Genomic DNA, 14,519 nt, shown 5'->3' on the forward strand with positions numbered 1-14,519 from the left:
AAAGAAGAACCCGAAAATTCGGGTTCGGGTCTACCCGAACAACCCGAACCAGAACCACCCCGTGCAATACGCCACCGCTCGAGCACGAGCCCGCGTAAAGGACTACCCGGCGGCGCAGCGGAAGCCCGCGATCTGGTCCGTCGCGATGGATCCCCCGCACCTATGCCGTCCTCTCACACCCGTGCATTGTGCGTGCTCGGGTGGAAGCTCGTCGAGGAGGTAGCTGCCGGCTCCAGAGAGGACGAGTGGACGACCCAACAGCGCAGCAGGAGTCCGTGGGAGGACGGCCTCCGCACGTGGCTCGCCACCCCGCGCCGCCTCTGCTCCAGCCGGCCTGCGCTGCTTCCGCGTGCTGCCGGCCTCCGCTCACGGCTCGCCGCCTCGGACAGGAGGAAGACGATAAGGCATGGAGCCGCGTTGATTTGGCAAATGAGAGATTGAAGATGATGAATGTGCTACTATTCAGGATGTGGAGCAAGAGATTCATGATGGGGAAGACCAGATGGGGACCTGGTGCTAGCGATTGGATGGGTAGTGCATTGCTGATAGCTTGCTTTGGTGGATTGGATGGCGGAGGAGAAGGAAACAGAGATGTCCTGATCTTGGCTCGTGGATTAGAAAACAACAAAGAGAGAAGGGAGATGGCTGCTTCCGCCGCCGCCTTCGCCGCCGAAGTCCCGAGGCCCCACCCGCCGCCGCCGCCAATGGACTGCGGGAGCCTGAAGCTGGAGCCGGGGGCGTGAGAGGAGGCAGATCCGGCGCCGGCGGCCGCGGACTCGAGCTCCTGGCCACCTGCCGCCGCCGCCGCCGGGACTGCAAGAGCCGGGGCGTGGAGGAGGCGGATCCGGCGGGCGCGGACTCGCTCCTGGAGACGGGGAGACGGGGGCTGGCGGGTGGCGGCGACAGGGAGAAGGGGCTTCGCCGGTCGCCGCCTAGGGTTAGGGGCCTGCACGGCTGGGGCTGGCGCAGGGGTCTGGTCTGGGGGCTGCCGGGCTGGGGCGGCGCGGGGTCTGGTCTGGGGGGGTGCGGTGCGTGGCGTGGGGGTGTGCTGGGCTGGGCGGCTGATGGGCTGCCTAGGGTTAGGGTGGAGCTTGATGGGCTGGGCTGAAACTGCAATGAAACAAACTTGGGCTGGGCTGTTTTTCGGGTTGTTCGGATTTTTCGGGTACCGTGGCCAATACCCGAATTAACCGTAATAATTTCGGGTACCGTGGGTTAGAACCTGAATTAGGTTTCGGGTTTTTCGGGTTCGGGTATTTCGGATTCGGGCTCGGGTTTTTCGGGTTCGGACTTCGGGTTTCGGATTTTGTGCCCACCCATATCTCCACACGTCGTGTCCCTGCCTTTCCTGCCCCGGATGCGGCCGGCACGGTTCCGGTTCTGATTTTTGTTTTTCCAGAATTTAGCCGGTGTCGCCGTGCTGGGTAACTCCGTGGCAACAGTTCAGGTTTCGCGCCGTGAGTACCTGACACCGTTCTGGGTTTGGGGCGGACAGATCGGACACCGTCCAGTGACCAGACCGTACGTACAAGCGGATCTCAGTTCTCAGCTGTCCCCCCTGTGGCGGGCTGTGCCTTCATCGCAGATTCGCAGCAACCTGGGAGGATTGTCACACGTGTGACAGTCCGTGCGTCCCTGGTCCCACCAGCCGCCATGATTTTTCAGAGCCGAGAAGATCCAGGCACGGTTCACTGACCCTTTCGCTCGGCAGTATCACTCGGTTCGCCAGCTAGCTCCAGCTCCAGTCCAATAATAATTTTCTCTCACACCACTCCAACCAGCTAATAGTATTTTTCTCTTACACTACTCCAGTCACCAGCTCCAGCTCCAACTACAACCCAGCGAACGGAGTGATAAGGGTTTTTTTAGCTACGCAGCTAGCCGCCCAGCCAGAACCCAGAAAGTGCGACCTCGGTGCGAAATGACAGTGCGGGGCGGGGACAACTTTCCTGCGAGCCGTACGAAAACGAGGTGAATTTGGACCTGGGCCTGGGGCTAAATCCGGTGACGTGACCTCTGAATTTGTGAGCAGCAGCAAAGGAAGATTAGAAAAGGGAGATTAGGTGCCCGGTTTCAGCAAAAAAAAAGATGGCACTGCTACTAAACAATCTACAGTACACTTTAGATGGAAAAAAGGACCTCGATCCAACCAGCAATCGACATGGCCGATAGAAGAACATAGGTAACTTCGGCAATGCCACCACCGTACAATCTAAAAAGGGACTCTTTTAGGGGGAAAAAAAGGTTAACATTACTACATCAGTGGCTAACTGCACAGCTACCTGGCTCATAGAAAATTACTCGAGTATTCTTCGCAAGTAGTGAGACAAGTGGTACTGTAGTTTAGCTTCCTAAAACAGCACTTCTTTAGTTTTTTTTTTAAAAAAGCACTTCTTCAGCTTTTAGCTGGAATGGAGCCTAGCGCTATCCATGTGTGCTCAGCAAACGAGCGATTTGAAAGAAAAAAAAACCATGAATAGTACCACTACGATCCTCTTTTTTTCTTGTGGATGTCGAGGAACGGGAACCAAACAACCTAAGACAGCCAAACGGAAATGGCCGTGCAACCTCTCCATCGCGCCGAAGGAATCATGGACCACGCGCCGTCCGAGTCCGAGGCCGCGCACCCGCCATTACCGAACAAACGCCGCCAGGCCGGGCCACGACGGAACCCTGGCGAATCCAAGCCAAACGCTCGCAGGAGCCGAGCCAGGGGCCAAGCACGCAGAGCCAGGCCAAAGCCGGGAGCCCCAAGAACTCGGCACAAGCAAAATCACCGTCCGATTTTCAACTCTGGGGACGCGCAGCCAAACACCATGGCTCCATCACTCGCTCGACGGCGCCCAGTGTCCTATGGCTATAAAACGACCGGGACCCCCCCGCTCGTCACACTCCTCCCCTGAGCCCTCAGGCCCTCATCAGCCTCGCGACGTCTCGTCTCCCGCGGCGCTTCCGTTCCCACCCCAACCATTGACGCCCTGCTCAGGATCAGGACTAGAGGAAGAAAAGGGGAGAGCTTTGTCTTCGGCGGTTTCTTGCAATCCTCGCCATGCTCAGGAGGTCCCACGGAGGGTTCCGGCTCGGGCGGAAGCTGGTCGGGCTGTGGCGGTGGGCGCTCTGCGGCCGGCGCCGGCGCCGGGGAGGCTACATCCGCCTGCGGCAGCGTTGCGCCACCGGCGGCGGCGGCGGCGGCGGATGCTGCGGGGAGCGCGCGGCCAGGAAGCTCGCGCCGGTGCTGTGGTGGGGCCGGTCGCTGGCGCGGCGGCTGAGCCTCGGGTGGAGGGCCGGCGGGCGCCGCGCGCTGGACGACGGCGGCGGCGAGCCGGCGGTGACCACGCCCAAGGGGCAGGTGGCCGTGTACGTGGGCGGCGGGGAGGCGTCGCTGCGGTACGTGGTGCCGGTGGTGTACTTCAACCACCCCATGTTCGGGGAGCTGCTCAGGGAGGCCGAGGAGGAGTTCGGGTTCCACCACCCCGGCGGCATCACCATCCCCTGCCCCGCCGCGCGGTTTGAGCAGGCCGCCGCCCTGGCCGCCGCGGGGAAGAAGGGCTTCGGCAGGTGGTAGTAGTAGAAGGGCGTCACTGCAGCAGCCGGTTAGGAGGAGGGAGGGAGGGAAAGAGAGAGAGGCCCCTGGCCGCCACCGGCCGGCCGGCGGCGGAGGCGGTTGGTGTACATATGCGTGTTTCCAGCCGAAAGGGGCTATCTAGCTGATTTTGTTCGTTCGATTCTTGGTCCTTGTTGGCTGATGCCTGCTGTTCTTTGTTTCTCGATGATGTTCGATTACGGGGGCTGCGATTCTTGTTCAGAACACGCTGGTCTTGTTCGTCTCCACATCAGATCGCCTGAATTTCTTCTTGCACGCGGTGCGTTCCTTGGCGAATTGTATCCTACTACTTTGGCTGACCGAGTGTGATGAATCTTCCACGCTTGCCAATTCCAGTAGTAACCACCGGCAGATTTACAGAAGTACAGGCACAAGCTTATCCAAATCTTGCCCGGGAGGCCAGGAGAGCATGCTCTGTTTTCTTTGTGCGCCTCGTCTGTGTGCAACCTGCAGATCCCTCTCTTCCATTCGGAACTAGACTCGTCCTTCGTCTCATGCTCGGGAAGCGTGCCATTCATTGTCCTCGGACAGCGGAAACGGCAACAACAACACTGTACGAACCGTACGCCTTGGTGGCTTCGTGCGTACCCCCACCACCCCCACGCGCAACGGGCTCGCTCGTCGGCAGTTGGAGCACGCCGTCTGCGGCCGCGCCACTTTCTCACGCAGCACGCCAGTGTGTGCCTGCCTCGCCGGCGTCAGCTCGCCCGCTAGGCGTGAAGGGCCACGCGACGCGACGGCACGGCGCCATGTCCCGCTAGGCGTTGCGTGGGGAGGTGCGGTGGGCGATCTGCAACCGTCGTCCGTGCGCCCGACTGCCCGTGCCCGGCGAGTACAGGGCGCCGCGCGCCCCCACCTGGCGCTGGCGGCAGAGGGCGAGGTTCCCCGGCGCCTGATCGACAGCGACGGCGCTACAGGCTACTGTGCACTACCGGAATTCTACAGCAACAATCATGGGTTCGTACGAGGACGCCGCTGTCCGTTCACGGGGCCAACGCCGCACGCTCTGATTCAGATCGATCGATGGCTGCGGGACCAGGAGATCTCGCCCTCCTGGCTCGGGCGCGCGGCACCGGAGCCAGACACACAACCCCGCCATCGCGGCAACAAAGAGCGGGCGGTACGGCTGGGTCGATCGGGACATTTTTCTGCTCCGTTTCTGCATGCTTTAAGCGATGATTAGCACAGAGCGCAACACGGTTGGAGAACTGAGCAGAGGTCCGCCTCAGCGGCTGCTTAGATCCCGATGTCAGGAACGGCCACGGTAAGTGCAAGGACTTGCGTTACGGTCGACGCGCGAGTGCGTCATGGCAGAGCTGTGCCCGATGGTAATACTATATATATAGACTGGTTTTACGTGGTGTTATCCACAAGTATCTTCCATTCTTTCTGCATTGGGAAAATAGGACGACAACAAGAGGACAGTGTGGGTGGTAACGTAGGAGTCCTGTAGTCTTGTAGAAGAGTGAAGATGCATGGTCTTATTTTGACCTACATGCAGCTAGCTCCAAGCAAATGGCAAAAGGAAATGAAAGACTATAAAGCAGCAAGCATAGATATACCCGGATGCCTAACCATACTATATTAGGGTAGTTACACTACGGGTAATTGGGTACAGTTCAGTCTGATGTGATGTGCAGGGATGGCCCAGCCACACAAGGGCGTTAGTGCAAGCGCAAACTAAATGAACTACGGGGAGGGAATATACAGCAGATCACACTGGAAAAGGACAAGAACAAGCAACTAGGGGAAACAGGAATTTCCAGCATATCTCGTATCTCAGTCGTAAACACTCTAGCACTACTACTGTAGTAAGCTAGCGCACAAGTTGGAGTCGGACAGATAGATGAATAGAACCCTCTGAATTCTGATAGGCTGGTACTGCTGATTCCTCGAGACGATCAGCGGTGTAGCTTGCAGTCATCTCACACACCATCGGAACAAATGGGGTGGCAAAATTCTCAGCTGCAATGCTGCCTGGCGCCTTCAGAGTTTCAGACGAGTTGGAGCCTGGACACACCAGACTACCAGAGTGACACTAGTAGAAAATCTGGGAACATACTGCCTCCGAAAAGGTTTCAACGTTCAAGATTTTAACTGCACTGTCTGCTAGTACCGTCCAACGCCAAATTTCCAATCTGCAGACCTGGAAAAAGTTCGCTGCAGATTGATTCCTTGGAAAACATGGCTCGGTGAGCCCGTGAGGATTGAATACTGGGCCAAATGGCACAGTGTTTTTTTTTCCAAATCATATACTGGGCCTCATTTCGGCAGTTCTGGCCCTCTCGCTCAAGTAAAGTACTCGGCCTTCACACAGTAGCAGCCCATTCCAGCCCATCTTAGGTCCCTAGATTGAGCCCATTTCACACTCGGCGCATCTTAATATTGAGGAAGCCCCTAGCTACGGTTTTACAATCGGTTTCGATCGTTCCTGTTTTTGCATTTCTAATCCAATCTTATGAGCATTTACGAACTTATTACTATTGAACATTCCAGCTATTTTCACAAACCCTGTCAATGACCTCCATCTCACCCAAACCCCATGGCCTTTGGGGCCAAGCGAAGCAGCGGCTCGAGCGTGTCCGGCGCGAACTTTCTCGCGAACAGGAAGCAGACGCCGCTGGCCCCGTCATTGAACGTGCAGTTCCCGCGCGCCCCTCCGCTCCTGATCCGCCCGATCAGCTCCTCCGTCACCTCCTCCGCTCTGTGGGTGTGCGGGTGAGGCCCCGTCCGCCGCTCCCGGTCCCAGTCCGCTAACGTGAGCGTCCGGTTGGCGTTGCGCCTCCCCCACCCCAGCACGCTCGCCAGCGTCGGCATGTAGTGCTCGTCCACTATGCAGAACCTCTCGCCGGCGCAGTTCTTGCGGAACGTCGGGAAGTAGGTGCCGTCGGCGACGGCCGCGGCGGCGAGGGCGCGGTCCGCCTCGAACCACTGGGAGCCCTTGCGCCATTGCTCGACGGAGACGTTGTTTCGGGCGGCGAACAGGGGCCGGTAGCGCGCCGGCGTCGCGATGCTCTCCACGAAGCTGGCGCCGCCGGCGCCGGTGAGGACGGCGTACACGGTGGGGAAGTTGTAGACGGGGATGCAGGACTCGGACAGCAGCGCGAAGCGCTCGTTGCCGAGGTCCAGCAGCGCGTTCGCCAGGAGCCGGCGCTCCGCCTCCACGAGGGAGACGCCTCCCCACGCCGTCCTCTGGCTCGGGATCGTGCGGCCGTGGAACACGGAACCCCTCGGCGGCGAGCCGGCGTGGGAGGGGTTGGCGTGCACGTAGATGGAGTAGAGGCCCTCGTGCCCCTCGAAGAACTTCTCCCACAGGGGCCGCAGGGGCAGGTCCCCTTTCACCAGGAACATGAAGGCGACCTTGGGCACTCGGTGGTACGGCGTCCCGTCGAGTCTCGGCGCCGTGGATGCCCACCGGAACAGCTCCTCGTCGGTCATGTTGTGCATGGCGCTGCTCGGTGCCAACAATGGCGTAGGCGGCGGCGGCGACGGGGTCACGAAAGGGAAGTGGCGATTTTTGAAGCTTGCGGTGGAGGTCGTCATGCCCAGGACATCCCAAGGAGAAGAAGAGAAGCGCTATCGGTAGTGGTAGCACATAGAGGAGTACCCTGCCTAGATGAGGCAAGGCCAAGGGCTTGTTTCTGTCCTTCTTCATGGTTCTGCTGACGGGTTGGCCTGCCACAAGATAATACAAGCTGCAGCTAGCTAGGGCGCATCAGAGAGAACTGCAGCTGCGTTAGTTATACTACCGCCTCACTGGGGCATCTACGCAGGATTCTGGCCGCTTTGCTCTGTCTGAAAGGTAACATATGGCTTGTTGGTGCAAAAGAAATTAAGTAGCGTTCACTAATCTGGTTCAGCCTTTAATTTGGTCCCGTCATGAAAGAATTACCTGGAGAAATGTGCGAGTGACAGGGTGGATTTCTCGTGTATGAATTGTGCAAACAATGGGCTGATCAGATGGGGAGAAACTAAACAACTGGTACCTCTTCATTTGGAGCGCGTCACAATAAGATCGAGAGGCCAGGAACTATTGCTTGTGCACACACAAAGGAGATGCCTGCCAGAGGGTTGACCTTGTTGCCACGAGCCCATGATGATGCCATCTGCTGGCTACTGCTGATACACCATTGACGCAACCTCGCAAGCAAGGTGTATGCATGCTGGGGCAAAGCTCAAAGCGGAAGTAGTAGTACAGAATAACAGTTTAAAAGATTCACCAGTTGATACAACATACAGGCGGCATAGTTAAGCTTGTAGACGGTTTTGATGTGTATGCAGCTGCGCTGTAAAGTATGATCAAGACAATGACCCAGGATACATATTTCTTGGCTTTAATTTGTTCTTCTTGACATTGAGAGGACAGGCAGCTGCAACAATACAGGCTTGGACAGTAGGACAGACGGACGGACGGGAAAAAAAGGAACCTGATAAATACTGCCGCTTCGAGGGAGATGCCGAAGAGCAAAACGAACTCTGGGGGCTGGGTGTTGGGGATTGGACCTTCGGGTCAATCCTCACCCTCGGAAATGCTCTTTAACTCGTTTGCAGGGCCCCAACGAGAGGAAGCCAAGCATACCGAAGGTATCGGATGAACACTCAGAAGTGCAAGCTCAAAGACCATGACCTTCGGGGACGAAGGATATCACCTTCTGTAGGCCGAAGGTGACGGATGACTGCCCAGAAGCGCAAGCGTAAAGACCAATACCTTCGGTGACGAAGGATATCGCCTTCGTCCGACCGAAGGTGACGAACGGTTGCTCAGAAGCACAAGTTATAAGACCAGGACCTTCGGGTAAATTGATCAACTTCGGGAACGAAGGTGACGGCTGATTGCTCGTTGATGGAACCTTCATGGCTGTGACTCCCGGAGGTCCCCGAAGGAAGTGAAAACCTTCGTCGGTTGTAGATATGTGTGTGAAACGTGAATATGTGAGAAGATCGGATTTGTACACCTCTCACCTTGTAATTTTACACCGAAGCCGGCTAAAAGTGAGCTGTAAATGAGTTGGGAGGGGGCAATTTAGGAAAACCTGGCCGAGGGCTAGGAGTATAAATAGCCCCCTCTCTCCACAGTGTAAATGGTTGAATTTTTTTACTATTATCGGAGAATTCAGCACCTACATTTATTGCCACCTTCATACTGTTCATGTTCCTTGTCTGGGCATCTAAGAAGCTAAGATCCCAACACTCGAGTTGCATGAATGCTCCCCTCACCATCATCCCGCACATGGTAAGTTGGCAACGGGGACCGGGTGGAGGATTTTCAGCTTCGCCGAGGGCCGAGGGCCGAGAGTTTCCCAGGCGCTTCATGCTAGCACTACGCCCTTGACATATGTGACTGGACACTGGGTCGGAGATCAGTTCTGAAAGGTTTACTAGGCAAGCTTAGGCTACAGTTGATGCACCTCCCCAAATACTTGTGCCCATGCATGCATGTTCCTGCAAAAGCAAGCTAAGCTGGTGACGAGTGAGTGAGAGGCTGAGAGCTGAACCTTGCAGAGGACTTTAAGAATGGTGAGCACTCTTAAATCTGGGGCAACCTGAACGAAGTGTCAGGACCACGTTCTTTGAAAAAAAAAGTAAACTATTATAGTCACTTTGAATTTTTTAGATACATAATAATTTGGAATGGAGGAGTAGGAAAAAACAGGCAGTTTCATAGTTAAGGAAGAACAATTTCTGGTATTTTAATTTTTTTTGTAGGAGGTAAATTGGAATCTGGTCATAAGGCATGCTCCTGGGCCTTGTCCCACACTCACATGCTCCTGCCCGGTCGAAGGCGCGCTCACCGCCGGGCCCAAATCGTACCGCGCAAACCGACCAACTCCTGGTCGTAATGGGCCCGTATGCCAATCGACAGGAGAACAGCAACTCGACAGTTCAGTTTTCAGATCGGAGAGGGAGAGGCGCCCCTCCTCCATGGCTCCATCCATCACGCCATCGTCGCCCTACGATGGCTGAAATCGCCGGGAACACATGCCGGCCGGTGGACGGAACCGCTCGACGCCGCATCTCGGCCGTGCGCCGGTGCCCGCGTCGCGCTTGCACCTGGCGCATCATCTCGGTCCGCCATGCCTGCCGCCGACGAAATCGACGCGGCAGATCGAGCCGAGACGGGCCCCGGGAGGGCTCGCGTGTTCCCGGCCGCACGGCCATGCCGGGGTCCGTGTCCGTGGCGCATGTCGGGCGGGCCCGTTCCCGGGGCGCTACTGTTGGAACGTTCGGGAACAATGAAGCGCGCTGAAAAGGCGGAACAGCTATATATATCGCGCGCGCCACAAAAGTCCCACCCATCACCTAAAGCGGCTCACGTACGGCCCATCACCTCCTCCTCGAACTCCGGCGAGGTTAGGGTTCCGGGTTAGGGGTTCGGGTTGCCGGGGGGCGGCTGCTCACCACCGGCCATAGAGGGAGGGCCGCCGGCGGCAGGCCGGCCCGGCGGAGGAGGCGGACGCGGCGGCGGCGAGGGCGCCGCCGGCCGAGCGGTGGGAGATAGCGGTTGGGCCGGCGCCGGGGCGGGGGAATCGACGGCAACGGCGGCGGTGGACGGAGGCGGCGGTGGCGGGAGGCGGCGGCGGCGCGGAGCTCCGGCGGGACCCTAGCCCGCCCTCGCCAGTGGGGTGAAGGCGGGGCTGGGCGGCGGCAAAGGGGGATGAAGGTAGAAGAAGAAGATGATGAAGGAGGAGTCCGGGCTGCTGGCTTCAGGCGACGAACCATCACCGGGAGCGATGGTTAGCTGCGCTCCTGAAAAGGCGGGGACGCCCGGATGAGCGCCGTCGCTGTCTCTGCCCGCCTGTCGCGAGAGCCCAGCCCGGTCTCGACTCGTCCCGTGCATTAGCCTGCGTGTCGACCTAGTAGCTTTTACATTACGTGCTCGATCCCTTATCGCGAGGAATCTAGCAAAGGTTTCATCATCAACAAGCAGGTCATGGGCTTTTTGTAGTGACTGCAAGGTTTCGTCGTCAGCAAGTGCCCGACGCGCTTCGTGCTTTGCCTCTGGACCCTTCTACGCCGTCCAAGTTCCCGCGTACCAGCATCCATCATTCCATCTGATGCGAGTTTGAGCGTGCCAACATCCGGGGATCGAGTGCCGACCCTGCTGCTAATCAGACAGATGAGGCAACCCCCTCGATCGACGCTACTGTCACACAGGACTCTTGCTGGAATGGAAGCGATCGCACCCGGATATATAGTTGGCCAACTGGGCCGAGCCCGCTGGGCTGGCACGGGCATGGCCCGAGAACGGCCCAGCCCGTGGCCAATCGGGCCAGTGCCGTGCCTGTGCCAGGCGTCGGGCCGTGCCTGGGCCAGCGAAGCGGCCCGCGGTACTAGCACGGGCACGGCCCGGTTAATGGGCCGGCACGATGAAGGCCCGTTCAACAGCCCATATGAAAAAGGAATCCCTAAACCTAACAGGCCGCACTCTCCCTCCGTCCCTCGCGCCCTCTCCCTGGCGTGGTCGCGCCGCGTCCGCCGCCGTCACCCCATGCCGCCGCTGTCGCCGGTTGTCCAGCCTCCCCGCCACCGCTGTCGCCTCCGGCCGCCACCGTCGCCCCCAGCCGCCGTCGTCGCCTCATGTCCCCGCCTCCCTGGCCACTGCAATCGCCCCCGCGCAGGCCGCCGCCGCCACCCGGCCTGGCATGCTGTCGTGCCCCGGGGCACGGCACGGCACGCCGACGGTCTCGTCGGGCCGTGCCTAGGCCGAGGTGCCGGCACGACGGCACTACGCGGCACGGCACGGCGGCGCCGCCGTGCCCCGGCGTGCCGTGCCGTGCTCGGGCCGTGCCGTGCCCGGGCGGCCCGGTTGGCCATCTATACACCCGGACGACAAGTGACGCTGGCCCCGACACCCGTGTCGGCGGCCAAAGAACAACCGGTCGTCAGGTGCGCGGACACAGGTCGCCAGATCACGAAAAAAGGGCGTCGCGATCGCGATCGCCGCGAACCGATGAGCAAACCGAGGGCACGCCACGCGCCCGTCAAGATGGCGCGTTCGTCTTCAAATCGTACCGCGCGAAAGCAGTCGCGCCCGCGCCACACCACTACCCATGCTGTACGTCCTATCCTATCACTTGCTGGGTGGGGAGGCAAGAAGGACGACAAAACAACTGACGGCTCCCCTGTGTTTCGCCTTGCGTTGCCTCGCCTGATGCCTCCTGCTCAAGTGCTTATGGACGGACGGGAACCCGACCAGAGCCGCCGGCCGGCCGAGCCCGGCGTATAAGGTTCTAGAGAGGCCGCGCGCACCACAAATCCTCTAACGGACGCGCGCATTTATTCCGTGTAAGCTCCCCACCACCGTTCTCCTCGCTGTCCAGACAAAGGACTCGGAAAAGCACCGGCCGATCGCCGCTGCCCCCAGCCACAGCGAGCCATCGGAACCACCACCCCACGCCCTTCACACGGCCCGCAACGACGCGCGCGGTTCTGTCTCACCAGCCATGATGCACCGGCCGCGGCGCGACCAACCATGCCGCGGCTCCCGCGCCGTCCTCGCCGCCGTCGTCGCGGGGCTGGTGTGCGCGGCGGGCGTCGCCGAGGCCGGCACCGGCACGTTCATCTACGCCGGGTGCTCGCCGTCCAAGTACCACCCGGGCACCCCGTTCGAGGCCAGCCTGGAGTCGCTCCTCACCTCCTTCGCCAACGCGGCGCCCAACGCCGGGTACGGCACCTTCACCTCGGGCGCCAACGCCACGGGCGGCGCCGGCGCCGCGGTGTACGGGCTCTACCAGTGCCGCGGCGACCTGGACGGCGGCGACTGCGCGGCGTGCGTGCGGGACGCCGTCGGGCAGCTGGGCCAGGTCTGCCCCGCGGCGTACGCGGCGTCGCTGCAGCTGGAAGGGTGCTACGTGCGGTACGACGGCAGCAACTTCGTCGGCGCGCCCGACACCGCCATGGTGTACCGCAAGTGCAGCACCAGCAGCAGCAGCGACGGCGGCTTCCTCGGGAGCCGGGACGCCGTGCTCGGGGACCTGCAGCAGGGCGCCGGCGGCGGCTACAAGGTGGCGAGCTCCGGCAGCGTGCGGGGCGTGGCGCAGTGCCTGGGCGACCTCGCGGCGGCCGACTGCACGGCGTGCCTGGCGCAGGCGGTCGGGCAGCTCAAGGGCACCTGCGGCACCGCGCTGGCCGCCGACGTGTACCTGGCGCAGTGCTACGTCAGGTACTGGGCCGACGGCTACTACTTCCACTCGGCACAAGGTACGGCAACATGCAGTTTTATTTTGCTCTTCGCGTTTCAGCCTTTCTTTTCATCAGACAATAAACAAAAATCCGGATCATTCGGTTCTACTCCTGCTGTGCTTGCGCGTTCTTAGCACGAGTTGCGGTTGGAATTGATTCCAGTTGGCGATGGGTAAACTTCCCAAAGTGATGAGGCAGAATATGTCCTCTGACATTGACAGTCCTTTTCTCCAATGTCAGTAGAATGTCCGAGGCTTAGTGACTACTGTAGTAGTAAGTAGGTAAGGACGCGTTTAGATCACAACCCGTAAACGAAAAAAAGTCACATCGAATGTTTTGACACATGTATGGAGTACTAAATGAAGTCTATTTACAAATTTTTTTACATAAATGGGCTATAAATCGCGAGACAATCTAATGAACCTACTTAATCCATGATTTGCAACAGTGATGCTACAATAACCACCCGCTAATTATGGATTAATCATGAATTAATTAGCATAATTAGATTCGTCTCGCGATTTACAACCCATTTGTGTAAAAAATTTTGAAAATAGACTTCATTTATTACTTCAAATTAGTAAGATTTCATCGCAAAATTTTTTTGTGTTTCATCTAAACACGGACTAAGTTAAGTTTCGCAGGAAAGTTCTCTGCGTGTGACTCAAAATTTTCAATTGCCTTGGATCGTACGTGCCTGTAACTCGAAATTTTTAGCTGCCCAAAGCCCAATAGAGCGAACAGGCGTGTCTAGGTTAGCAAGAGAAAGAGACAAGATACCAATCACTTGACTGCAGATAACCGCGCCGCGCCGCGCCCAGCATAACAACCCATATGCATCAGAGAGAGACCTGTCCAGCCTATTCAGTCAAATCACTAGTGGCTAAGCTCGTCCAATACATTATGGGTTTTGATGTGCCAATCATCTTGAACTTTCTAGTGGGTCGTATCATCGTATGCTAGGCTAATTATAGTTGGACCCACAGTTTAATCAGGCATCAAGCTTTGATCGAAGCGACAGTAACAAAACAAACTTTTGAGTGTGCTATGCCATCGAAAATTCTTTTCTTTTGCCGTATATATACCGATCGAAAGGGCTGTCCTGATCCACTGACGGCCACTAAAAGAAAAACCCCTACGCCTAATGCCCAAGCATATCTATCGGTCGGGTTTAGGGCTGCGCGGCCGCGATAGGCGCGCACATTGTGGGATCGGGGCTTGACGGCGGCGCCCATAGCCAACCACTCCCCATCCACGCCGATGAATATATTCCCGATAGATAAACCAAAGGCAGGCAGCACTCCCGGTCCCGGGCGAGTGCGCGGCTTTGAATATGCTCTTCTAATCCTGCACGCACCCGATCATCTGATCTGATGCCCTCCTATGGTCGCAGATTCACAGGACGATGTTGGGAGGACGCTGGCCATCGTCGTCGGCATCTTGGCGGGGCTGGCACTCTTCGTGGTCTTCGTCTCTTTCCTTAGGAAAACATGTAACTAAGCATCTTCGGTAATCTCGTGGTCAGCCTAGCTGGGTCAGGGGAACGAGCTTCCGTTCCCAGGGTCTGATGGCGTTGGCATGGAGAACCAAGGAATCTGGAAAGGGATGAATCCACCAGCATAGCCTGCAAAAAGCTTCAGAAAGCGCATGTAATCTCTTTTTGTTAGCAATAGATGTGGACTATTGGAGGAGCACTATATTGATTTGGGTCATCATTTTTGGTCCGCTGATC

General features: G+C 58.2%; 3 protein-coding genes across 3 annotated transcripts; 2 read left to right on the top strand and 1 right to left on the bottom strand.

The window, feature by feature from the left end:
• The first annotated feature begins 2,863 nt into the window (after positions 1-2,863).
• Positions 2,864-3,831, top strand: LOC120641367 (auxin-responsive protein SAUR36-like). The gene has a single exon (XM_039917450.1). The coding sequence runs from the start codon at positions 3,050-3,052 to the stop codon at positions 3,563-3,565; it is 516 nt and encodes a 171-aa protein (XP_039773384.1). The 5' UTR covers positions 2,864-3,049; the 3' UTR covers positions 3,566-3,831.
• A 2,302-nt stretch (positions 3,832-6,133) lies between these two features.
• LOC120640258 (glycosyltransferase BC10-like) lies at positions 6,134-7,147 on the bottom strand. The gene has a single exon (XM_039916113.1). The coding sequence runs from the start codon at positions 7,145-7,147 to the stop codon at positions 6,134-6,136; it is 1,014 nt and encodes a 337-aa protein (XP_039772047.1).
• A 4,502-nt stretch (positions 7,148-11,649) lies between these two features.
• Positions 11,650-14,511, top strand: LOC120641370 (plasmodesmata-located protein 8-like). The gene is made up of 2 exons (XM_039917454.1): positions 11,650-12,805; positions 14,181-14,511. The coding sequence occupies exons 1-2, from the start codon at positions 12,049-12,051 to the stop codon at positions 14,285-14,287; spliced, it is 864 nt and encodes a 287-aa protein (XP_039773388.1). The 5' UTR covers positions 11,650-12,048; the 3' UTR covers positions 14,288-14,511.
• Positions 14,512-14,519: the final 8 nt, after the last annotated feature.

The sequence above is a fragment of the Panicum virgatum genome, chromosome 7K (genome assembly GCF_016808335.1).
Source record: "Panicum virgatum strain AP13 chromosome 7K, P.virgatum_v5, whole genome shotgun sequence".
In the NCBI taxonomy this organism is placed as follows: domain Eukaryota; kingdom Viridiplantae; phylum Streptophyta; class Magnoliopsida; order Poales; family Poaceae; genus Panicum; species Panicum virgatum.